Below are 26,301 nucleotides of genomic sequence, written 5' to 3'. Positions count from 1 at the left end.
GCTCCTTTGAGTAGTGAATAGCCTTTCGGCCACCCTATCCAACACTCACAAGTCCTGCGGACCTCCTGAAATGTGTACAAGAAGATGCGGCTTTCAACAAAGGATAGAGCTCACCAAAATTCACTGCCCCGACCTCTGGCCACCATTCTGCTTCAAGTTCGAACTTGTGGAAGGAAGAACATATCAAAAAAATACCCAATACTTGTCCTTCAAGTTGCGGCTACCACAGAGATATATTAAAGCCCTTGAGATGTTTTAAATGAGGTTGAAAGGCACCTCTTTATATACAATTCGATGGGGTTGAAGAGACGTGATGTTTGGGCTTATTGAGCCGACATATAGGTGAGTCTGACCTTGTTAATTTTAAATGATAGAAACATAAATTCAAAATCACACTTCTCCTTAACCAAATTTGATGATCTTTCGGTCGATTTTAGTCCTCTCGAAAAGAGGAATTTAATGCTACAATTATCTTCCCCAAAGGAGTTGTCCAAAGTGGAATTTGGCCCTAGTTGCCAATTTTAACAATATAGCATTCAAAGTCATTAAGCAATTATACAGAAGAAAATTTCAACCAACAAACATGAAAGAGAAATAGAAAAATAACCATGAGACATTGAGACAAGAGACATGGAAATTAGACCTGAGGCTAGGGTAAAACCCACAAGGGGAAAACCCATAAATCCTTCCTTATGAGAGAGAGTGCAAAGTTCATCAATACATCCAGAAAAACAAACATAATAGCTGACCAAAAACAAGTGCCAAGTCTCCCTAAGATTTTTGACCTCCTCCTCCTTCCCCCTTTGCTAGAACAAATATAATACATGAGGTAATTCCATGCCCAAATGAGGAGGAGGGCTCTTGTATTTGTAGTCTTCAAACAGAGTCGAATAGGTGGCTCCAAAGGGGCCTAGCCGACTTAAGGCTGACTTATGCAAATGTGGAGTTGTAAATACAAATTTAATTCCTTTTTCTTTTCTTGATGAAAATACCGACCATGGCTACCATATTTCCAACAATTTGGACTATATTTTTATTATTGGAATGATTGATATTGTTGGGGTGTAACAGCCCTAGAAAATGGTTGTAAAGTGGAACTGAGTTAATGATGTTTTCATGTTGCCTATGTTTCTTATTGATATTGCTTATCTGTCCACTATTGCAATTTTAATTGCCACGGGAAGGTTGTGAATAATAGTGCATTATTAGTGCAAATAAATTCCATGTTTGAAACTCTAAGGGCAAAAAAAGATCCTCTTGGAATACTACAAATTAACCCCCCATTTAAGGTGAGAGAACAAGATCATGGCCAAAATCCCTCTTTCTTCCAGGTCACCCCATAATCCGTATCAAATGCCCAAATACAATCAAGCATAAGCACTCGATTGCAAAATGAATAAAGTACCCTCGGAGCCCACCTTTGTCCATGTGCTTTTGCCAAATCAGTGAGAAGCATATGACTGATGCAAGTAGCAGACATATAATGGCACGTCATCATCTAGCGGTGGTTGTCAGGGGCTACATGGCTAGCCAATTGGATGTGAAGAATGGGAGAAATTTTTTCTCCTATAGTGTCATCCATTTTGGTGGGTAACATCTAGCTCCAACTAGGACATGAGCTCACTGTAGAGCGCATTATCCATATGCTCGAACAAGGAGTTCATGAGAACTCCAACGTGCTAAAATTTTAGGGCATCCTCTAAACTGATAATTACTTCTTATGATTTTACATTCGGTTAATCTTTTTCTTGAGTCTTTTCATCATAAATCAATTACACAGAGGAGCTCAATTGTAAAACAAAATTTCATAAGGATCATAAAGAGACAACCACACAATAACACGAGTATTTACTGTGGGAAAACCCAACAACCTTTTCCTTAGAGAAATCATCAAGTTCAACAAAGATACATCAGTGATATACTAGGTCAAACTGACCAATAATCTAGCTAGTTCAAACCTAGTCAGCTGCCCTCCCAACAAGAGAATCGATTGTCCAACAAATTCGGCCTTTCTTCTTTCAGGAAGACTTGATTCAGCTGCCCGTATACACTGCCACAAATTTAATCTCTCTCTGCCTAAGATTTGTCTTAGCCTCAAATTCATCTCTTCCTACTTCTCAGATTTGTCCTTATTCTTTCCTCAGGTGGTCTGAACCTTCTTTACTTGCCTCAGACTCTTATCATTGGCCTCAAACAAAACTTCTTCACTGGCCTCAGACTTCATATTCACTGGCCTCGAACCTTCCTATTCGCTAGCCTCAGACTTCACATTTGTTGGCCTCAAACTTCATATTCGTTGGCCTCAAATAGACGAGTTTTCTTGGAGGACAAAATGGGTGAATATATAGATTCTTGAGAGGTCGAATGGGTGCCTCAAGAAGCAGAGTCGACTTGTCATTGTGGGAGGGCCAACTAGGTTATTTTGGAGCCAAAATTCAAATTTAAAATTCATAATTTTCTTCTTTTGAAAAGAGCATGACGAACATGCATTACAATATTTTTCCTTTTGATCCAAGCATGAAGAACATGCTTTATAAATTTATTACAAATACATCAAGAGTAAAAATATTAATTATGAAGACCAGCCATAGCTACAAAATTCAACACAGCAATCCCTAGGCTTGTAGACCTATAACCTACATCTTGCAATAAACTTGTTTAGGAGCATGTGCACTAGGTGTAGGGTATCGCCCATGTTTTATATGAAAGTATAAATTCATACAGAAAATAAATCTAATCTAAATGCAATCAAATCTACATGAAACATGATATGTATTATGAATGATATTAGAATGCTCACACAAAATGTAACTACACTACTATGCAATATTAGCATACGATGCATGAGCTAAGTATAGTCATATAACTAATGTAACCAACATATCATTAGATCAACATAACATCTCTTGTCCCTATGAGTCATTATGAGATAGAACAAGAAAATATCACAATCACCTTTGCAAGATTGACACGTTGAATCACAAGGGTGGGAGGTGAGAAAATAAGATGACCATGTATCATGAAAAAGAGTTGTGGATGAAGAGGGAAAAGAGGAATCCAACTTGCACCATTGGATCCTTTCTTGCAGCCTGAGTATGGAGTAATCAATGATTAAGCTCAAGAACTTTCGTTTGCAAGCTATTTCAGGCATACAACATTCATCGATATTCTCAAAATCATGTTGCAAATGGCAGGAGGAGATGGATAACACATCATCACCACAGGAAGAGCAAGGCAAGACAAGGTCATTGTTAACATCATCATCAGTGTCATAGATCAAATCCTTGTCAAAATGATGGTTGCTCATGCCCCACTTCCCTTCTTCTATATGCAAAAAATCACAAATGTTAACCTCATGTAGATCCCAAGGAGCCATCACCTTGATTCTTGCACAATAATCAAATGGGGAGTCGCCAAGGTGAATTCAAAATACCTTGAGAGATGCTTGCTTCACCCTACAAGCATTGAATTTTGAATTTCAATGAAGAACAAGGGCTTCGTTATTCCAATGGAGTAGATCTACCTTGTCATTAGAGATTTTCCTCTTTAAAAGAATGAAGCTAAAGCTTAAAAATATGAGGAGGTACACTTGCTTCCTCCCCGAAAACAACACCAAAAATGTTGTCACAAAATCTAGAAAGCTTGTGGGTGGTTACCCAACAAGAAAATCACTAGACCAAGTGACAACAATAAGGTAGTAGCCCGTTGTCACCACAGCTACTACCCCCTACTCTTCATGGATTTTCACCAATGGGAGGAGTCTCCATATAAGGTCACCTACAAGAGATATTCTAGGTTTTGAAGTTCAAGACAATCGAATAGCCCTCTTAGAGATCGCCCGGTTTAAGAATGAGGTTCAGAGTATGAGAAAAGGAAATTTTCATCCCAAGTAGAGGCCAAACTAACGCAATGCAAGACCTATGGTTTGATTAATATCTTGTCAGTTGGGGTGACATAAGGTCAAGGTGCCAAGAAAAGGTTTCTCACAATGTATTTCAACAAGGTTATGGGACATGAAACCTTCAAGAAGCCCTCAAATTGAAGCTTAACCTAACTAGGGTTTTTCCTAGGGAAAGAGAAGTTACGGGAGAAGATGAAGAGATTAGCCACCACAAGGGAATGATTTTGAGGCAACCACTCAACCCTAGATGTTGAATCCTTCCAAACCCTAGAATCTCTTCCCTAGCCAATTTCACACTAAGCCCAAATTGGGTTGCTCACCCTTAAGAGGGTCAAATTTGAGAAGAGAGGACAAAATTGAATTTATGGATAAAATTTGACTTGATCACCAACTAGACAAGGCCAGTGCCTATTCCTTTGGTCAATGGCATCTATGGATGCTTAAGATTAGCTAGATCTTGCAAAGCAGTAAGGATATTTTGATGCCCTAGCAACAAAACGCTAACTATTTTCTTTATGAGGGATCAAAAGAACTTGGGCGAGCTACAAGAGGAGTTTTCCAAGGGGACTACCATTCACATTCCATATATAAGTAATGCACACAATGAGGTTATCTAGATTCTATGCAATTGATTTTTAAGGCACAATAGAAAAATCTTACATAACCATTACATTCCATACATTAGACATTAAATGAAAATTTCTTCAACAACAAAGCTCACTTATTAGATGAAATGCATGAATAATACATCATTCATCTGAGGTAACTTCTCCAAAGACAAGAAAATAGCTCCAATATGCAAAGTACTCCATAGATCACATCTTGCCAAGATACGAGAAACCGAAATTCCCCTAAAGAGGGCCAAATTAGTCCCAGTGATGATGATGATTTACAAATGTTCCTCTCCTCAGGATGAGTAATAATTTTAGCCTAAAGGCCCCTAGACAAAAGTCGAACGCCTTGGGTTACAAGCCAACCCACTAGCTTTAGACCAAAAATGAAAAACAAGCAGACATGTGTGAGTCGTTAACCCTCTAGCGCTGGCGTCATGCATGATAAGAGCTCCAAATGCCAAGCGTTGAGGCTATTAAGTGCCAAGTGTGATGTAGAAGCCTCTAAAAATCACAATTTGAGGGTTGGCCCTCAAATTTCCATCAATATCCCTCTATGGTCCCCAAAATCTAACTAGGGCACCATAAAGTGGTCTCTTGGGTCTCCAACTACTCATAATGTCCTCTGCACCAATGTTGAGGGCTTTCTAGGTAATATTAGCCCTCCCAAGTCTCTAAAGGTGAGACCATCCTCATATGGCCCTTGGATTAGCTCCCATCCCTCATATGGTGCTAAGGCCAACTTTAGAGCATGTTGGGTCCAGGTGTATCATCTTGAAGAGTCATCAAATGTAGTGTAAAGTGGTAGAATGTTCTAGGTACAGGAGGTGCCCAAAGTCATATGTGATGTGCTACTGTTGCTCGGAGGCCCAAGGTTCTCAACGCCTCACCTGTGGGTGCCATTATAGTTCTCTAGTGGCCCGGGTACTTATGGGTAAGGTGCCCAAGAAAAGATTGTTGAACCACCTAACAATCACAACATATAGTCTAGTGAAAGCAATTAGTCATCAAGGACAATAATCATTATTGCATCTAAGCGAACCATCTTAAATGTAATCGGCTATTTAATACTTCAAATAAAGATTCACATCCAAATTTAGGGCCATGAGCTCGCAATGGTGTTTCCTTCCTCGGCAAGAGTGGCTAAAGGACCACCCTATTACGTGTTTCCAGCCCCCAAGGGGAAGTAACATTTCCTTAGTCCACCCTTCAATTAATAAGTGTTAGTGAATAATAATGATGGTATGGAGGGGAGAAGACCAGGGTTGCGAGGGAGCCCCCCCCCTCTCGACACACACTCCTGAAGCGCACTCCATATAGGAATGTTCAAGGAGTGTGTTCCTAGAGACCAAAAGGTCGCTCCCTGGTTTTTCAGGAGCGATCAGGGAGTGTCACTCCCAGAGCGATCTCAGATCACTCCTAAAGCATTTTTTATGCTCTATGAGCGATCCGGGAGTGATCACTCCCCAAACAAAAGATTTTCTCCCACCCCATTTCGCCCGTTCACGGCCCAATATGGGAAAAATTGGTTTTTGGAGGGAAATAAGAGGGCCAAGGGGAATAAAAGGCCTCCTCCCCTCCCACTTAACATCATTTTATGAGTTTGTGAGAGAGATTGAGAGGGTTTGAGCTAGTGTTATCAAGACCGGACTGAACCGTTTTGAATCGGTCGATCTGACCAGTTTGAGGCCAAAACTGGTATAGACCAGTGACATGAACCACTTTTGGCCACTTCTGCACTGAACTGACCTTTTTTTGCTGAACCGGCCAGTTTTGTACATTGTTGCCAAGGACTCTTTGAAAGCAATGTTTTTCAAAAAAACAATGATTTTTGACAAGGAAGCCTAGTATTTGACCATATTGACCTACTAATGTTATACAATTCATGGTAATGTTAAATTCTTAAAGTAAAAGGATGAAAATGAAAGATAAAATAGAATGTCACTTTTACATTACTTAAATTTTTAACATTACCATGAAATGACTCAGGATGTTTGAGAGTGGTTCTGACCTCATTAGATTTCATATGGAGAAAGTAGAATTTTAGATCTCACTCAAAATCCAATAGACTTAACAGTCTTCCCCAATTTCAAGATTGGGGGGATTGCAACGCTCCATTGGATTTTGTCATGTATGAGGGTACAAAACTAGTATTTAATCAAGAGCACCAAGCCCTCTATGTACCTTGATGTTGGTGGCATTGGTTGTCGAACTCCTCTATCATGAGCTTACTAAAAAAGGTACCCATCACTCAAATAAAATCTTGACATGCTATGCTTTTCCTATCTTATTTTATGCTTAGGGGGTGATATTGATGACAATGATCCCAATATAGGCAATGATTTTGATGATATGTACGTATTTGTTGTAGCATGAATTTTCTTGGATGCTAGAGGCCATGGGGAGCTTGTTTGTTGATGTATTTTCGATTTAGAGATGGAATGCACTCAGTGCTATTTTGGTTATGACCACCTTTACATGCTATATAAGTGAGAACCTTTTCTTATTTGTGTATAAATGGTTTGGATTCATATGGATGCACAAAAATATATATGTTCTTTAAAATTTGAAAATTTTATATGTTTTCGGTTGACCAATTTTTTGGTCCAGTTTTTTTACTGGTTTCAGTTTGGTTCTAACCAGTTCCCGATCTAGGGGGCCTACCAGTTCAATGACTGGTCTGGTTCTAATAACATTGGTTTGAGCCTTGAGGATAAGATTTGAGAGGATTGAGAAGATAAGATTGTGAGAGCTTGCAAGGGAGATTGAAGGCTACCATTTGTAAGAGCTTGGGAGCCAAAGAGGTAGGGTCTAATCCCATTCTTGTTTCTTTTTCCATGAAACCTTTGTGTTTTGTATATGTTGAATGAATCTATCAAATCTAGAAGCAGAAACTAGTTACTAGAATCTAGATGTTCTCTTCTCCTACTCTTTCCCATTCCTCCCATTTTAATGCAAGAAAGAATCTCAAGCTTCAACAAACATGATGAGCATATGGCTTAGCCTTATCTCGTTGGTTCCATTTTTGGCTATGATGATGGTGTTGAGAAACAAAAGAAGAAGAAGTGATGAAGATAATGAAGTGGGTAGTGGTGGATTAGGAGACCCTGGAGAAGAGGAGGAGTACGAAGAGGAAGAGGATAATGGGAGCGAAGACAATAATGGAAAGAAAACCAAAATAGACCAAACACCCTTGTGGAAATATGTTACAAGGCATGGAGGAGGGAAAAGGGGTGGAACCACTAAATTTATATGCCCTCGTTGCAAATCTATTTACACAGGTTCATATACCCATGCAAGAAAGCATCTAGGTGGGAAAAGGCCATGGGATGGAAATAAGCAAATAGGAATCAAAACCTATGCAAATGTACCAACACAACAGAGAGCCAAATATATAAGGGAAGAGGAGGAAGCACAATACAAATCAAAAAGATCAAAGGGTGAACATGAGGCCACCAACACACTGAGCATTCAGTGGCCGAACGAGAATTCCATCGGCATCTACCCATGGTAGTGGATTCATAGCCACGGGCACAAACATCCCTTTAAGGCATAGAACAATATCATAACTCCTTGATTAAGGTTGTGGGGATGACATGGATGCAAAAGTTTTCTAATTTTTCTTTGCATGTGGCATAACATTCAATGTTCTCTCAGCTTATTGGCATGAAATGGTTACTACCATCAATGATGCCCCTAAACGGCACAAGGGCCTTGGATATGACAAAATCTAGAACCGTTGGACTTGATCAAGAAAAAGCAAAAATCAAAAATGTTGAGGATAAATTCACAAATTCTTGGAATGAATATGGGGTATCCATTGTATCTAATGATTGGACAAATGTAAAAGGCAATCCATCGATAAGTGTTCTTGGTGTGTCTACTCCTGATGCAATCTTCTTTTCATCTCATGACAACTTAGATAAGTTCAAGGCCAGCATCAACATTGCACAACCATTAATTCAAAAAATTGAAATTATTGGACCATACAATGTCATCCAAGTCAATACCGATAATGAATCTAACTGTAAGGCAACGAGAGCAATCATTGAGGATAGATACCCCAACATATTTTTGTCTAGGTGTTTGGTTCATGTTATCGCTCAAACTAGCAGGGGTCCTAGGAGGGGATCCTATGGTGCAACTACCAGGTCAAGGGAAACAATGGACCAATAGCCCACTGTCACCTCAACTAAGGCTCCTTGCTCTTTACGGACTTTCAACGATGGGAAGAGACCCAATCAAATAGGAATCACAATGATGAATAGATCAATGATTGGATAAGGAGTGATTCCTAAAGCCTATTCACAAGAAAGACTCAATTAAATAGCTTACTTGTTTTAGAAGCAAGGTGATATGCTCTCTAGGAAGGGCTAAGAGGACACTTGAGCCTAGGTTTAGAGGATATGCCTTAACAAGTGGCTTCTAGACTTAAGGATCCTTGTGGAGAAATGGATTCTATGTAATCCTTGTGGAATTTGAGTTATAAAGTTGTGGGACCACAGAGAACCCAAGTGGACCCAAACTAGGTCAAGGGTATGGAGTTGATCGACCAAAGAGGGGCTTGACCTAATTAGGAAAGAGAATAGGATCAAAGGACTAATTTTCTTTTGAAATTTGAATGCAATGATCCAAATGAGGACACTAACCCAAATCAGCATAGGGAGAGAAATGATCCTTGAGATAGGGCTTGTGATATCTCGAGATTTCATCATCGAATTGTGCTCAAATTTGGAGGACCCCTTGAGAAGACCCCAATGCAATTGTGGACCAATTTTCAAGGTGTTTGGATGGCTACAAAATATTTTGCTTGATGCCCTAGGTGACCCTCTAGGGTTAGGCCTAGAATTTGGAAAAGTGAAGAAAAGAGAGGTAAATTTGACCACCAAAGGGATATGAGGATCAGTGCCTTATTGCTTGGGCTTAATGGAGTCAAGATACACATAGATCGAGAATTTTCGTGAGCTAAGGAGCCCTAATTGATCTTTGCTAGCCTCTCCAAGGGCAGCAACTAGGTCAATAGGGATTTATACTTCAAATTTGCCAAAGAGATGAAGTTTCGAGTTCTTTCAACCTAAGAAGTGCCTCTAGGAACATTCACCCAATCCTTCAAAGAACAATGCATGCATTAAATCACTTATTCAAGGTCCTAGAAGAATTTTGCATTACATTAACCCATACAAGATTAATGATAACAATATACATGCATTTGAAAAGTAAGATAACAAGAATAGCTTCAAAAAATTGACTTACATGAGAGAAAGAGTATGTCCATTCATCAACTATGCATTAGAAAGAAACTCCAAAGGCAATAGCAAAAATCCAAACATCATAGTGCATCAAGAAACTCTAAAAACTTTATCCCAGAAAAAAGTGTGAAAATCTCTCAGGAGATACCAGTCCAATCATAGTGATGATGAGATGTTAGAATGAGCCTCTCTCGTATTTATACAACTCTAAAGGGGATTTGATTTGCCTAATTGGTCTAATTTAGCCCCAAATAATAAAATAATACATAATAATGACATGACTTGGGGACAAGCCCACCAAGATAGCTCAATAACACAAAATAAGCCTCTCAAGAGGGCAAAATGATCAACATAATGAGTCGTTGGGCCATTGAGAAGGCCAAGTGAAGTCGAAAATGTGCCATGGTGAGAGAATGGACTCCAAACATAGTGGACAAGGGGTTGGCCCCTTGTTTTCCAAGCAAGTCACTGTGGTGCTCCCAAGTGGGTGTGGGGGCACAAGGACATCCTGATGGACCTCCAAGTGGATCGATAAATGCTTGTAAACTATCTGTAAGGGCTGGGATGATGACATAAGCCCTCCCTTTTTCTCCTGCAGTGAGACATCCTCATCTGGACCCTGGAACATATGCCAAGTGTATGGTGTAAGTGTGGAGCCAGCTGGGCATGGTGAACCAGGTGCATCATCTTAATCCAAAAAGGTGGAACGCAAGCAATCATTGAGTGGTGTTGGGGATCTATGAAGTACTCTTTGCTATAGTGGAGGGCCATGGCTCTCAATGCTCACCCTACAAGTGCCAATGTGGCCCTCTAGAAGGCTTAGACCCCGTATAGGGAGACCAAGCCCCAAATGGAGACCCACTTGCAATCCTGCATAAGATCCAATGCGTCCCCTTGCCCTCCAATACAACAAGTCATTAGAATAATCAAGTAAAAGAACTTATAGATCATGGAATCAATGGGGCACTTCATGGTGGCATGCCCTTCCATAGTGGGCTTTGGCATGTACAAGTGTCTCCAAGCTCAATAAGGGGGTTAATCAAGGACCCTATTAGGTGGTTTCAACCTTTAAAGGGGGTGACATGTCCATAGTACATCCATCAGGTGGTAGGTGGAAAATGATATAGTGATGGAAGAATGGGGATCAGGGGAATGCCCAAGGCCACATGTCATGATAAAAGGGTAGCTATGACGAGGGAAGCCCGCACTTGGGTATATGAGTGTAGGAAGGAGAAAATCATGGTACATGAGCTACCCTAGCGTTTGTTTTTCCAGCCCTATTCATATGCCTTTGGCCTTTGATTGATTTTTATTTATAACTACTCAGGGCTGCAGGGGATGAGAGCATGATGTGTCGAATATAACAGTGGACACCCCTTTGAAGTAGGGCAGTTCATCGCCCACCAAGGGTTGGGACAACCATGGGTTCCTTAATGATGGAGCGGGCTCATCTAGGACCCATAGGAACCAGGGTGATGGCCATAGATAAAGGGTAGAGCTCATGTTTGGCTTTTGCCCATATGCTAAATTCGTATGACCCGACCATCTTTTGCATTTTGTGGTACATTTCTTGTTGAAAGTGGCCAAATTATGGTTTTTCTTTTCTTTTTAGTTGCATCAACCTCTGGGGCATCATTCCACGCCCAACCCAAGGTGTGGACAAGGCGAGGGGGAGGCTAACCAGATGTGGACCCAGTAGACACATGTGGACCCGAATGGGAAAAAAGATGAATGGGGCTAAAATGAGCGGAGGGGAGTAATGTATATGGTGTCGGGAAGCAGGACCATGCAACCAAAATCGGTATTTCCCATGTAGTTCCAACCCTAAAGCTAATGGCCAGTAAAGGAAATCCCACAGGACTAGGATACAAGGCTAACCACCAAATCGAGAAGAGGAGACAAGAGCACAAACCTAGCCCAGTCTTTCCACAGAGTCCCCCCACCAATCCATTCCCAAAAGTGTCCATGATAATTAAACAAAAATACTCAATTAAACTAATGAAAAGTCATACCTCTGGAGTCAGGAGGCCCACCTTCAAACATGCGATCATAACAGATGGGCGAGGGACCACAAGGCTGGCTCGAGTGGCGGAGGAAATGGCACATTGAGCTATCTGGTGGATACAAGGGGTCGTTTGCTGCCGGCTGAGGACCATCTTGGAGAAAACATTTCTCCTAGGGATATCACCCACAAAGTGGTGGGTAACAGTTCACACAATGAACCTTTTGATGCATGACATTATTAAGATAAAGGAACCTAGATACAAATGGATTGGTTCATTGTAGAAGAGAGGTAAGTAAATGATAAGATTTATTATCAATCATAGCAATTCCCATGGCCTTGTCCTAAATTTACACTTACACATATGATAATACAAATAGAAGAAAATACAAAGAAATCTTATGTCTACTAACAAATAAATATTCAAAAAATAAAAAATAACATTTAGTAAACAATCTATGGATTAAACAAACAAACAAAAATGCTAGGATTGAACAAATGCAGTTTTTAGTTGCACTAGTAACTAATAGTCTAAGAAATATCAATTAATCATGGCAATTAATTAGTATAGTTAATGAATAATTTATCTATTACTTAAACAATTATACTTCAAACAATGTAGGTTTTTTCAAGAAAAGGAATTGTAGTACTTCAACTAACAAAATAATATTTACTATTTTCAAGGACACCAACTTCACAAGTGTATGTATAGTTGTCAAAGGAATTTGGTAAGGAGTTTCTCAACATAGTGTGGGCCTCCGTATCATCCCCTTCTTCCTCATTTTAGCTCTCCATGTTTTCTGAGAGCTGTACATTACCTGACTAAACCAAATCAGAGAAGTAACTTAAATTAATAACTCACCGTTAGCAAAAGGCTAGCACACACATATACAAGGAAATCTGCAAAACCATCTCCTTCTGCAAGATATGTATCCCACAACCTTGTAACGAGATGAAAAGGAATCTGCATTCAAATTCAACCACAGTGGAGATTATAAATTATATTTGAAATGTGTCTTTTATATAATTGTTAGATGAAAAACTTCATTTAAATTTCACACCTCACGAATTAAAAGGCAGTTAAACCAGCGGAAAGCAAACTGCAGGAACTCTAGCCCTTGCTCCTCCACATGTCTTGAAACTGGTTCTAATATGTCAAGCATGACGAGAACAAGATTAGATATTTGTGTCAAAATATCAACATTTGATTTTTTGCCTTCTTTTAATAGCAGAAACAATAAGAAAGAACAATTATGGCATCCTTCACCTAAATGGAAAGTGCATATTCAGAAAAATAAGAAATGAGTTCTTTCAAAACTCATAGAAAACATTCCACACCAATGACGGAAGTCACATACAATGTTGGGGCTATTGCTTTTCTAAAGTATGCCTTTTGGTTTAAGTGGAATTGGGCTCATGTATTCTTTCTTACTAACTTCAAGCACCATGATATGTGTAACAGCTTCTATTGTTCCAGTTACAAATATTCAGTCAATCCATTCAATATTTACCTTTTTGGAGGATAAATTCCCAGATTCATTATATATCAGATACACGAATACCCTATTCTATTGATCTGGAAATTTTGGTTTGAACCTTTCATCGCTGGATCCCAGATGTAGTTGGGTCCTGGGCCAAGCCTCAGCTAAACTTTCGAAATCTTAATGTCATAATGCTTTTCAAATCCTCCTATCCATTATCCTAATTGACTAATTATAGCTAGGAAGCATTAGTTGCTCAATGAATGTGAGGATTTCTAGGATAATGAAGAGATTTCTACCACTTCTATATTCTACATATAAATATAGATTGAGGATTGAGGTATTCCATGCTATATTGCTTGGATTTGAGTTCTTAAAATATTCATCAAATTATGATTGGACCATTGGTTTCTTTTTACCCATACGGAATGTTTATTTTGAGAAAGTTCAAAAGCCTTTCAAAAATAATATGATATAATATTTACCCTTACCTATATTGCAAGAAACGTACCCCCCTCCATTGTACCAGTTGTGTTTCCATATCAAAATGCTAAAACGTGCTTGAAATGCATTTCACATGTGCGAAACATGTTTCAAGCATGCTTCAATGTCCATATAGCACATTTCCAAAAAACAATTGTCATATTTTCCACAATTGGATTGTTGGAACCCGCAATTTTGGCTTTATTGCCTAATTGGATGTTAATTATGAATTAATGAGAGTTGTAGAAGCCTCTGACTGGAAATTTTTCTTTAAAAGAGGGTTTCACCGTCAGATTGCACTAAAAATACTCGCAATTAATGGTAATGTTGAAATTTAAATAAAATGATGAAAAAGAAAGATAAAGGAAATGTTAAACTTTAGGAATAAAGACAAAAGGGAAAGAGAAAGGAAATGACAATTTTAATTTAACATTATCAATAATTGTCTCATGATGTTTGAGAGTGGTTCCAACCTCATCAGACTTCATATGGAGAGTAGAATTTCATATCCCATTCAAAATACAGCAGACTTAAAGGCTTTCAGGATTTTAGGATTGGAAGGAATTGCAACATTTTCATTAAATTTTATCATGTATGAGGGTATGTGATTGCCATTATTCAAAAGCACCAAGCCCTTTATGTATCTCAATGTTGATGATATTGATTGTTGGACACCTCCATTGTGGCCTATTACCCAACAAAAATGGGTAACCCATAGGAGACAAATTTTCTCCTCATTTGACAGCCAACCAACCAATAACCCCATGATGGTCAGCACATAACATTATGCCAAATTTCTCCACCCATTGCTCCAGTCAGACCTCTCTCCCATTTGGCATTTCTTCCTGAAGGAAGGTGGGTCATATCTGAACCGAGTGGACCTTCTTATGATAGGTACTCTAACCATTCTTGTAATCATGTGCTTTCATTTAATGTTATGGACATCTTGATGGTTAAGAGCATGTGTTTCCTTGTAAGAGGTCACAAGCTCAAATCCAAATGGGTGTAGAATATGTATGCCTTGGGGTTGACATTGAAATGAATATGGATTGCTTTTTTTGATAACGGAGCTCGAAGGCGACAAACATGGCGGACCCTAACTAGGGTTTGACACAGGGCCCCCCTCCCATGGCGACCTGCACCTGGTGCACCTGGGTAACGACAGCTCTGACGGCCTTTTCATTGACTGCGATTTTGGGATTCACGGAGGCTTTTGTCTTATTCTGCGGTCCCCTCCCGGTTCCGGTGGCGCACTAAACCCTCCTTCCTTTCCGCTGTCGATTTCCGGATCGATTCCTATACCGGCTTTCCCTGCACCGACACACAGAATGGGCGATGAAGACCTGGTCGATTACGAAGCGGACCCCACGCCCCATCAGGAAATTTGGGCTCACTCTAATAGACCCCTTATGGTACTGCGGAGCGTCGCACTGGGTTATGAGACAGGTGCGACTTCACAACCGAGGCATATGCCGGCAACAGGGCAGAACAGAGCCACTGACTTCAATCCTTCGGACGCCTCACCTCTTGTGTGCCCACCCCTTTCTCCTGCGACGTTACAGCTTCTGGGTACTAGCTTCCTGAACTCGCCTACACTGGATGCTCCGCTACAGTACTCTAACCGCTCTGCATTACCTCCGCCTCCTTCGCCCCCGCCTCCATCCAGCTCACATTCTCCCTCAGTTTCCTTTATGCCGCAGGCCCAACGACAACCTTTCCACTCCTCCCCTCACTTCCCTCCGGGCACTAGCTCCTCGGCTCCTCGCTCCCCGATTCGCTCGGGATGCTTCGCTACCACACCAATTCCGGTTCGCTCCACGGGCTCTGCTCAGCATAGTTCATCTGATCCCTGTCGCAAACTTCTGAAGGAGACCCCCATCGGCAAGCGTTCTGAAAAGGTGACGAAAGGCAGATGTATGCGGGACATTGACTCGAACTTTAGTGTATTTTTTGGGCCGGAAGCTCCACTGCCGGATGTGATGGCTGCTTCGCACAAGGTATTGGTTGGTAGGGTTCGTGGTCGCACCTACAGCGCGGAGCGACTAAAGGCATGGGTGGAGGAAATTTGGGGTACGCTGCTAAAAGAATTACCAGAGGTTATGGTTCTCACCAGAGGCTGGTTTGCCTTGCACTTCCACCGTCCTGAATACACCCAGTGGATCCTCTCCCAGTTTTGGCATATTGAGCTAGCACCAGTCCTGCTCAAGCGATGGGATCCTCTCTTTGATCCAGAACGTGAACAATTGGGGGCTGGACCCATATGGGTTCGACTACCAGGTCTGCCATGGCAATTCTGGAGTCCATATGCTTTCAAGAGGATTGGGGACACACTTGGTACATACCTGGAGCACGACAGATCATATGAGAAAACGGGAACTAGGACTTTGGCGCGCATTCTAGTTTACATGGACACTAGACCTGGTCTTGAGGGAACTATTACACTACACCATAATCATGTCTCCCGCAAGCAGCTCCTGGACTACGAAGGAGTCCCTTTTCGTTGCCGCAGGTGCCATAAAATTGGCCACCTGTACAAGGATTGTCCGTTGATCACGGGGGTGACTACAGCGGAGACTAAAGGACCTCGTCAGAAGACTACTATGGCACAAAATGCAGGAGTAAACATCTCGTCAGCTGGTGTTCAAGCTCAACAGGAGTCTCTTAACAAAAAGGCGGATGATGGTGCTAAGATGAACTCTCGGAGGAAAGCAACGCCCTCAACAGGACCGCCACGTACACGCTCAAAGACAGCAGAGGATGCTACCAAATCGGCGGAGGCTGCACCTGCTCATTCGGGTAATGCTTCCACTCCTATCTGTACTCCTTTTATTTCTGATGAATTTCATTCGATACACTCCACATATCGGAATTCATTCTCAGAAAATGTTACTCTCCCCTCCATTTTGTGCACCATCGCCCCTCCCCCACCCACTTTTTCCACCACCCCCCCCTCCCACAATCCGGCATTGGGTTGCGCTGACTCCCCGCCCTCCCAGGCCGGTTCCGGCTCCCATCATTATCATTTGAGATCCCGGGCTCGTCCTAAGCTGCTAGGACTGGGATCATCCCCTGGTAGGCATCGCAAACAAAAACGCGGTAGACCATCCAATATTTCCTCTGCAAAGCTTAATGCAGTTGCGGATGTTGCTAAGGGGAGACAGTATACTATTGAACGGGCACTTAGAGCAAATGAGCCCCTGATCTGTGGTTCCCCATGATCTGGCTCTCCTACAACTGCAAGGGACTAGCCAACCCCAATAAACGACTGGCTCTTAAAAGACTCCTGCAAGAGTCTAGAAGTGACATAATTTTCCTTCAGGAAACTCTCTGTACTGCCGATGTAGCGGTGAAATGCCTACAATCTATGCTCCCGGGATGGGTCTTACATGGATTGGATGCCTGTGGCAGATCTGGTGGCCTTCTCATTGGTATAAATCCTAGAAAATGCAAGCCTCTTTCTGCTTGGGGGGGCAGTGGCTTTCTGGGGATGGACATTATCATGGGTGAGTTGGGCATACCAATCAGAATCATAAATATTTATGGACCTAATCAGAATAGACTTGCATTCTGGCAAAATTTCTTATCTAGCAGCCATATTACGCAGAATACAGTTATTGGGGGAGATTTCAATTTCTCTCTGGGGGTGGGGGAATCCTGGGGTCATCATGTGCAGTGTGACCCTCTGGCGGAGCAATTGAACATGCTTTTGGATACTTACAATCTTGTTGATATTCCCATGAACAAGAAACTACCCACCTGGCATAACCAGCGGACTGGAGAGGCTGCTCTGGGAAGGCGCCTAGACAGATACATGATGCATGAGGCATTGATACAATTATTCCCCTTATACAGACAGTGGGTCAGCACTGGGGGACTATCAGATCATCAACCGATCCTTCTTCAGATCAGTGACAATAATATCAAGCCGCGCTCCCCCTTCAAGTTTTTTGCGGGTTTCCTTCAAGAACCAGACTACATCAAGCTGGTTACGGATTTTTGGGTGTCCCAACCCCCGCTTAGAGAACAAAGGAAAGCATTGGATTTCTGTGAAAGACTAAAGATGCTCAAAGTGAAGACTGAGATCTGGGCAAAACTTAAGCGGAAAAGAGATGACCAGATTCTGAAGGACACAGAAGAACAGATTGCACTTTTGACTGATGAAAGAGGGGCTGGATATCAAACTGATGCCACAAAAACACTACTGTGTCAGTTGCTAGAGCAAAAATCGAAGATATTACAAGAAAAGGAGGAACTTTGGAGACTCAGAAGTAGAGCCATTTGGCTCAAAGCAGGGGACAGCAATACTAAGTATTTCCATAACCTTGCAAATGGCAGAAAGGCTTCAAATACTATTTGGAAGCTACCAAGGGAACCGGATGGCTGGGCCACCACACACCAGCAAATTGCGAGATTGGGAGTCTCACACTTCAAGAATCTTTTCACGGCTCCAAATACTGTAAATCTGCCAGACATTATCAGACTTGCTGGGAAGTTTCCTCGGTTTGTTGGGCAGGATGACATTGAAGACCTCAGCCAACCTGTTACTACACAAGAGCTGGAAAGCACCCTCAAATGGTTCAAAAAGGATAAGAGCCCGGGTCCAGATGGTTGGCCGGTGGAGTTCTATTTGACCTTTTATGAATTGCTGGCAGAGGACCTTTTGGCTGTCGTTGAGGAAAGCAGGATTACTGGGCACATTCATCCTCCCATGAACCAGACCTTCATTGCCTTGATACCTAAATCTGATGATCCCTCATCCTTCAATGATTTTCGCCCTATCTCACTCTGTAATTGCCTCTATAAAATTATTGCCAAAATCATTGCTAATCGCATTAAACCTATCCTGTCCACACATATCTCTGCGGAACAATTTGCTTTCCTTCAAACCGCCACATACAAGAAGCCATTGGCACTGCCCAGGAAGCCTTACACTCCATCAAGTTGAAGAATCTGAAAGGTATCTCATTAAAGATTGACCTTGCAAAGGCTTTTGATAAAGTGAATTGGCTCTACCTTAAGATGATCCTCACTCATTTGGGATTTCCCCTCTTGTTCATAAACTGGATTATGGGATGTGTTTCCTCTGTTTCCTTCGCCATCCTTATCAATGGTGCAGCCTCGGATCGCTTTCATATAACCAGGGGGATCAGGCAAGGCTACCCCCTTTCCCCACTACTCTTTCTCATTGTTATGGAAGGCTTGAGTAGGCTCATTGTAGAAGCAAAAAGAAATGGAGATATCAGCGGCCTCAAAATTACCGAACAGTTCTCTCTTACCCATTTACTATTCGTTGATGATATTTTAATCTTCCTTAATGGTAGCATGCGAGACATTATTGCATTAAATGATATATTGCTACTCTTTTGTAAGGCTACGGGCATGGAAATCAATAGGGACAAATCCACCAGATCTATGATGAGATGTTCTCAACAGGAATCTCAGATGGCGACCCATTATTTCCCTTATTTGGAAAGCCAATTGATGGAAGGTATCAAATACCTTGGATTTAGATTGCGGCCGGATGGATACAAAGTGGCACACTGGACCTGGCTCATAAATAAAATTGAAAAAAGAATCATAGGATGGCAGCATCGACTACTGTCAAAAGCTGGTAGACTTCTACTGATCAAATCTGTTCTTGAGGCCACCCCTGTCTACTGGATGTCACTCACTTGGATTCCTAAGGGTATTCTACAAAAAATCCAACAAATATGTAACAGGTTCCTGTGGAATGGCAACAAAAAGGGAAAGATTTTCGCCTGGACCAGATGGTCCCTTGTATCCCTGCCAAAGAGATGGGGCAGATGGGGAATTAAATCTCTCTCTGAATTTGCACTAGCCTTAACAGCGAAACAGGGCTGGTCTCTCATCAAGATGGACAGCTTATGGGCGGAAGTTATTCACCAAAAATATATCTGGCCTTCCAGCATTATTGAATGGCTCCGTAGACCCACTTGGAATCATAGTTTTAAAAACCGTTCCGGTCTGACCGGTTACCGGCCTAACCGGCCGGTTGGGAGGCTCACCGGTCAGAACCGGTGAAAAAACCCGGTTAGAAGCCTCACTTGCCCAGAAATTAGACCTAACCGGTAAAAACCGGCCGGTTTAGGTCAAAACCGGCCGGTTTATTGCTAACCGGCCGGTTCCGTCCTAAACCGGCCGGTTTAGGGACAGGCCGCCGGTCAAGGTAAAAAGCGCACGGTTTTTTGCAGCTGAGGGCGGTTTAGGGTTTTTGGGGGTGAGGGAAAGGGATTTTCCCTCCAAAAACACCCTCACACTTGCTATAAGACACCCCTCTCACTCTCATTTGTCTCACACAACTGATTTGGAGTGTTTGTGAGTGTTTGTGAGTTTGTTTGTGAGCTTGGAGAGTGTGGAGTTTTTGCTGAAGTAGTCATCTTGGAGTTGGAGTTGGAGCTATTTTGGAGATAGTGTGTAGCTGTCAGTGGAGTTGCCATCATCAAGAGGAGGCTAAGGGAGCTACTTTGCATTTCCAGGTAAGGATTTGCACTTGATAATTCCTCATTTGGGTCTGCTGTCCATGAATTAATTTTTTTGTGCTATAAACTTCTCATTTCAATGATATATCATCTATGCTAAGCCTATGAACTCTCTAGCTCTATGCTATCAAATTTTGTAGCTTGCAAGTGCATTTTTTTTCCTACATTTATCATTGGTTTTCCATGTTCCTTAGCTGCAATTTTTTTTTTAAATGGCAGATTTATTTGCAAATTGTTATTATTTCAAGCAAACATGGCTCCAAAAGGAAAGGACAGTGCATGGGCTCATTGTGATGTAGTTGAGGGAAAAATGATATGCAAATTATGCCATAAATCTATTGGAGGTGGGGGTATTCTTAGGTTGAAACAACACTTGGCTGGGGTAAGAGGCCAAGTAAAGCCATGTGATGCACCAAATGCACTGTTAGGTCCTATTAGGGCAGAATACATTGCCAAGCTTGAAAAATTTTATGAGGATAAGGCTAGGGAGAAGGCCATCCAAGCTGAAATTGCAAGGAAGAGGGAATTATTAGAAGCCATGAAAGAGAGTGGGTATGATGATTATGAGATTCAAGACTCCACTTCTATCCCTTCCACCAATGACCCCTTTCACTATGTTCATCCTTCTGTTGGAGTTGGCCAACCATCAAAAGGACCAAAGAGACAAAACATCCAAAGTTATTTCTCATCTTCTGCCACCATTGCTTCTTCTAAATCTAATCCCACTTCCTCCCAGCCAAGTTCTCAACCCACTTTGGATCAGCATTGGAAAAAACAATGCAAAGAAACTTCTCACCAATACATTGCTAGATGGTGGTATGATTCAGATATCCCATTTAATGCTGCTCGCTCACCTTATTACCAAGCTATGTGGGACTCTGTTATAGCTGCAGGAAAGGGCTTCAAAGGCCCTAGTATGCATGACTTGAGGGGAGCTCTTTTGCAAAAAGAGATATCTTCCATTGATGAGTATTTGACTGAGTTTAGAGAGTCATGGGTCAAAACAGGTTGTTCCATTATGTCAGATGGATGGACCGATGGAAAGAACCGCACTATCATTAATTTCCTTGTTTCTTGCCCTCAAGGAACCATGTTTTTGAAATCAGTTGATGCATCTGATAGGGTAAAGGATGCAAGCCTTCTATTTGAGCTTTTGGATAACATTATTCAGGAAGTTGGGGAGCAGCATGTTGTGCAGGTCATCACTGATAATGCCTCAAACTATGTTCTTGCTGGAAAGATGCTTGAGGCCAAATATAAGACCATATTTTGGACTCCATGTGCTGCACATTGCATAGACCTCATGCTTGAGGATATAGGCAAGGTGGAGTGGGTAAAAAACACTGTAGAGCATGCCAAGTGCATTACAAAATACATTTACAACCACTCATGGGTATTGAGCCTAATGAGGAAACACACTGGAGGCAAAGAGCTTGTTAGGCCTGCAATTACGAGATTTGCAACTCACTTCCTCACGTTGCAATGTCTCAATGGTCAACATAGAAACTTGCAGAAAATGTTTTCCTCTGATGAATGGTCTGAATCTCGGTGGGCTCGTAGACCAGATGGAAAAGACACCAAAAAGAAAGTGTTAGACACTTATTTTTGGAAAAGGTCTGTAGAGCTTGTGAAAATTACCGAGCCCCTTGTTAAGGTGCTAAGGTTGGTGGATGGGGAAAGATTGGCCATGGGCTACATTTATGAAGCTATGGATCAGGCAAAGGAGCAGATACGGGCAGCTTACAATGACAGGTTAGCTAAATATGGCCGTATATGGGAGATCATTGATAACAGATGGAACAATCAACTCCATCGTCCTATACATGCAGCCGGGTATTTTTTGAACCCAAGGTATCACTATAAAAATCGGCTAGGAGATCAGCATGATGGGGAGGTCAGAGCTGGATTGATTGATTGCTTGGAGCGCATGGTCCCTAACCATGTAGACCAGTTGGATATACATAGACAGCTTACTATTTTCAATCAAGCAAGTGGTACTTTTGGCAAAAACTTGGCAAAGATGGCAAGAGATGTGGACCAACCAGGTAAGCAATTCCAATTTCCATTTTGTTTTTCATTTCAAGTTAAAATTGTTTACGTTCTTTACAATTCAAATTATAAACTAAGTTACTAATTATTGTCTTTTTCTTTGCAGCACATTGGTGGGAGTCATTTGGTGGCCAGTGTCCTCAATTGCAAAGGTTTGCAATTAGAGTCCTCAGTCAAACTTGCAGTGCTTCAGGTTGTGAGCGCAATTGGTCTGTTTTTGAGCGCATACACACGAAGAAGAGAAACCGTTTGGAACAAAAACGGTTAAATGATCTTGTTTTTGTGCAATACAACCTTCGACTGAGGAGGAACCAAATGATGAGCAAATCACCTGATCTAGATCCCATTGTGTTGGACGATATTGATCCAACATCAGAATGGGTGGAGGAGACTGAAGATCCTGTGTTTGAGGCTGATTTTGATATCAACATGGCTTTAGCGGAGGATGAGGCAGATTATGTGGCGGCATCAGAACCAGGATCAGTAGCGGCATCAAGGAAAGGCAAGGAACCAATGGAAGGCACTAGTCGTGCAGGTCGACGAACTCGTGCTTCCACTAGGTCCACTTCTATTGTCATTGGTGGCATTGATACTGATGTTGCAGATGAGGCAGAGGCATCCTCAGACTCTGAACCAGATGATGTCTATGTAGCTCCTGATGATGATCCTGTGTCTAGTAGTGGTGATGATCTTGATGATTGATCATGTGTACACTGTAGACTTGTAGTAGGCCAATGGCCTCATAGCTTGCAGCATTGTTTTTGGACTTTATAGGCCATTTAGAGCCTCATTTCTTATGTATTTTGCTATTTTGTCGATGATATGTATTGCACTCGGTGCCATTTTGATATATTCACCTTTGCATGGTATATAAATGAGCAAACTTTGCATATTTTGTCTCTATTGGCTTGGAATCATGGTTTTACATCTTAAAAATAGTTTTTTTTCATTAAAAATTAATTATTTAATGTATTTTTTAAAAACCGGTTCGTTTAGACCAAACCAGTCCCGGTTAGACCGGTTCCGGTCGGTAAACCGGTTAGCTAGGTGGACCGGTTCGGTCACCGGTTCCGGTTTTAAAAACACTGCTTGGAATCACCTTGGCATATCCGCGATCTGGAGGGCCACACTAAAAGCTATGCCTTTGATTCGGGATAATCTGCTTTGGAAAATTGGGAATGGTGCACAGGTCCGCATTGGACTAGACCCTTGGCCTGGTTCAGGGAATGCTCATCTTCTGCCGGAAGGCTTGATCCGACATCTCAACAACGCGGGCATCAAATATCTGGCTCAGATCGGTGATCCCCATAGAACTACCATTTTCACACAAGCCTGGGTCACGGATCCGCAATGGAATTTAACTGATGATTGGTCTGCACATTGGCAAGGATATGTACAGGCACTCATGGAAACACACATTAAGCTTCATGAGGAGGATGATGAACTCATTTGGGCGCCAGCTAAATCGGGCTCTTATGCACCAAAGCTCGGCTACATAAAGCTTATTGAAGCTAAGAAACCTGATAATTTAAAAAACTGGTGGCGAGACATCTGGCAGTTGCAAGCACAACCTCGAGCCAGACTACTAATGTGGAACATTATTGCTGACAAGCTTCCTACAGGAGCTAATCTTAGGAAGCGTGCTTTCAATGGACCAACTTGGTGCGTACTTTGCAAAAAAGAGGAGGAAACAACGCCTCACTTATTCCTTACCTGTGAAATCACAAAGCAAATATGGCAACAGGTCACTCGGGCCCTCAACATTAACACAATCTGGCACGGTGCTGATATTCTCTCTGCCTGGGATCTTTGGTGGTCTGCGGTGTCATCAGAAAAGGCCAGGAATCTACCCCCTGTGGTGTCCTGGTATATATGGAACAAGCGCAATGCTATTATTTTTGAGGAGTACAGAGTTAACTGGCTACTTCTTCCGCCATCCATCTGCGCGGCCTATACGGAAATCCCCTATGAGCTTAAAAACATCACTCCCAGACACATTCTGCCCGAAAACATCAACAAGGATATACCTTGGGCCTATTTCGACGGTGCAGCCCCTGTGCATGGATGTGGGGGGGGTATTGTTTTTCATCTCTCAGAAACTCATTTTTATCACCTGAGATTGGGACTTGGAACGGGCTCAAACAACCATGCTGAGCTTATCACTCTGAGACATCTCCTCTTCTTTGCTCTATCCAAACAGTGCCGACAAATTCAAATTTTTGGGGATTCAAAGATTGTGGTTGATTGGGCAAATAATAAATCTATATGTCATGCATATTCTTTGAAACACATCTTGGAAGAAATTGTTTTTTTAAAAACATATTTTGACCAGATCACTGTTTCCCATATCTACAGGGAAAGAAATGCGCTTGCTGACCGGCTCTCGAAAGAAGCGGCGGATCAGCCTATAGGAGACTGGCTGATTGAAGAATACACTCCTGAAGGGATGCACAGGTTCTACCACCGACCATATATTGAAGACCAGCAACGGGGGGATCTCCTCCCCATCTAAAACATTTTTGACCTACATGTTATTTATATTTCTGTTCATACACAGCATTGTAATGATCGGCACTATACTTTCTTCTTACAGCATGAGGCCTCATAGACCTCAATTCTGGTTATATACGGATATATATGAGACACTGTTATTGTACATATCTGGATGGATACAGTTCCACCGTATCCACAGCTGCACTTACAGGATACTTCATTGATAACATTTTTGTACAGTGGTTAAACCACACTATTGCATATGCTACGGCATCAACAACATGTAATCTCTATAATTTTTAATAGAAATTACGAACTCTATTTTCCTGGGAAAATGTATGCCTTGGTAGACTTTAGCAATCAAATCATTGCACGGAGGTTGGTCCCTTGTCCCACAAACAAGGGGGTCTCGTACACCAATTTGGTGTCTAGCTCAGTTGTGACCTTAAAATTAGATTATTTATTCCTTTTAATATGGATTATGGGGCAAACAATTAAGCATGGTCCACTATGATGCATCTATGGTCATTGTCCCTAATGATTGGTGGCTTTCACTTGGTCTTGAGATGGTTTTGCCAAGTGGTTCTTCACATAGCAAAAGAGGCCTTTGAGGGCACACTATATCTCTCCACTACACAACATTCCTAAGTCATTTTACACATTAAGGAGAAGAGTGATGACCTTACAAATGCAGCGTTGCCCCCCTAGAGCAGGGCAATGAGCACTTTGACGATTACAATTGATGATTGATGTTGAAAAATTGAACAGTTGTGGTCAGCATTTTCATTGGCAAATAAAGGAGACAAATTATATTTGACTTTGACCAAGTCGGCTCGCATGTGTGAAAAGGCACCTCTTCAAACACATATCACATCACAACACACATTCATCTGAAAATCAAAGAGACATCACACGTGTGAAGAAGTCGAGGAGACAATTCTGACCAGCGTTGACCATCTTTTTTGAATCTGTTTTGACTTGCATTGACCTGGGCTAGTTTTGATTTGTTTTGACCGAGTTCTTAACTATTGAAGGAGGCTGAAAAGTTGCAGATGCACATTGACCTGTTTGAACGAACTTATGTCCTATTTCTGGCTCATTGACTATTGTTGACAACAAGGTTTGACTGAGGCATTTTACCAAAGATTTTAGGGACTGTTGACTGAGGTTGACCGAATTTCGGCCCTCCTATTTTAGAGATTCCACAGGCCGAAATTCAGCCTTATTGTTGCAGGCTTGACTTTGACCAGAAGTTGACTTTCTCTCTCTCTGTTCACTGGTTTTGACTTGGACAAATTAAGGTCAGATTTGGAACCTTATTGGAATATTCTTTGATGTACTCTTGATGAACAAAATTTCTCTCACAAGGAAAGACTGGTTGGGTTTTCCCCTGGTTGTGAACCTAATTCTTGGTGTCTCTTTTCTATTGTTTACTATATACTGTGATCTCTATACTGCTCTATTGATAAAATGAATGGTTGAAGTTTTTCATGTATAGCTACTTGATGATTAGATTGTAAAGAAGATTGGTT

At 41.6% G+C, this 26,301-nt stretch overlaps 2 protein-coding genes across 5 annotated transcripts in view; one reads left to right on the top strand and one right to left on the bottom strand.

The window, feature by feature from the left end:
- Positions 1-26,301, bottom strand: part of LOC149140132 (Ypt/Rab-GAP domain of gyp1p superfamily protein) — a 287,711-nt gene that overhangs the window by 21,641 nt on the left and 239,769 nt on the right. For all 4 annotated transcript variants that reach the window (XM_089446802.1, XM_089446799.1, XM_089446798.1 and 1 more), the window contains exons 8-9: positions 12,825-12,910; positions 12,626-12,727 (exon numbers count right to left, since the gene is read on the bottom strand). In XM_089446802.1, the coding sequence (XP_089302928.1) occupies positions 12,626-12,727; positions 12,825-12,910 (188 nt within the window). The remainder of the gene's footprint in view (positions 1-12,625; positions 12,728-12,824; positions 12,911-26,301) is intronic.
- On the top strand, positions 20,758-23,256 carry LOC149140133 (uncharacterized). Its single transcript, XM_089448470.1, has 2 exons — positions 20,758-22,272; positions 22,383-23,256. Exons 1-2 carry the CDS (start codon positions 20,766-20,768, stop codon positions 22,976-22,978), a joined length of 2,103 nt encoding a protein of 700 aa, XP_089304596.1. The 5' UTR covers positions 20,758-20,765; the 3' UTR covers positions 22,979-23,256.

Source organism: Pinus tabuliformis, chromosome X (assembly GCF_031772625.1).
Source record: "Pinus tabuliformis cultivar Carrire ecotype Pingquan chromosome X, CPIR1, whole genome shotgun sequence".
Taxonomy (NCBI): Eukaryota; Viridiplantae; Streptophyta; class Pinopsida; order Pinales; family Pinaceae; genus Pinus; species Pinus tabuliformis.
This window is presented reverse-complemented; position numbering and strand designations above follow the sequence as displayed.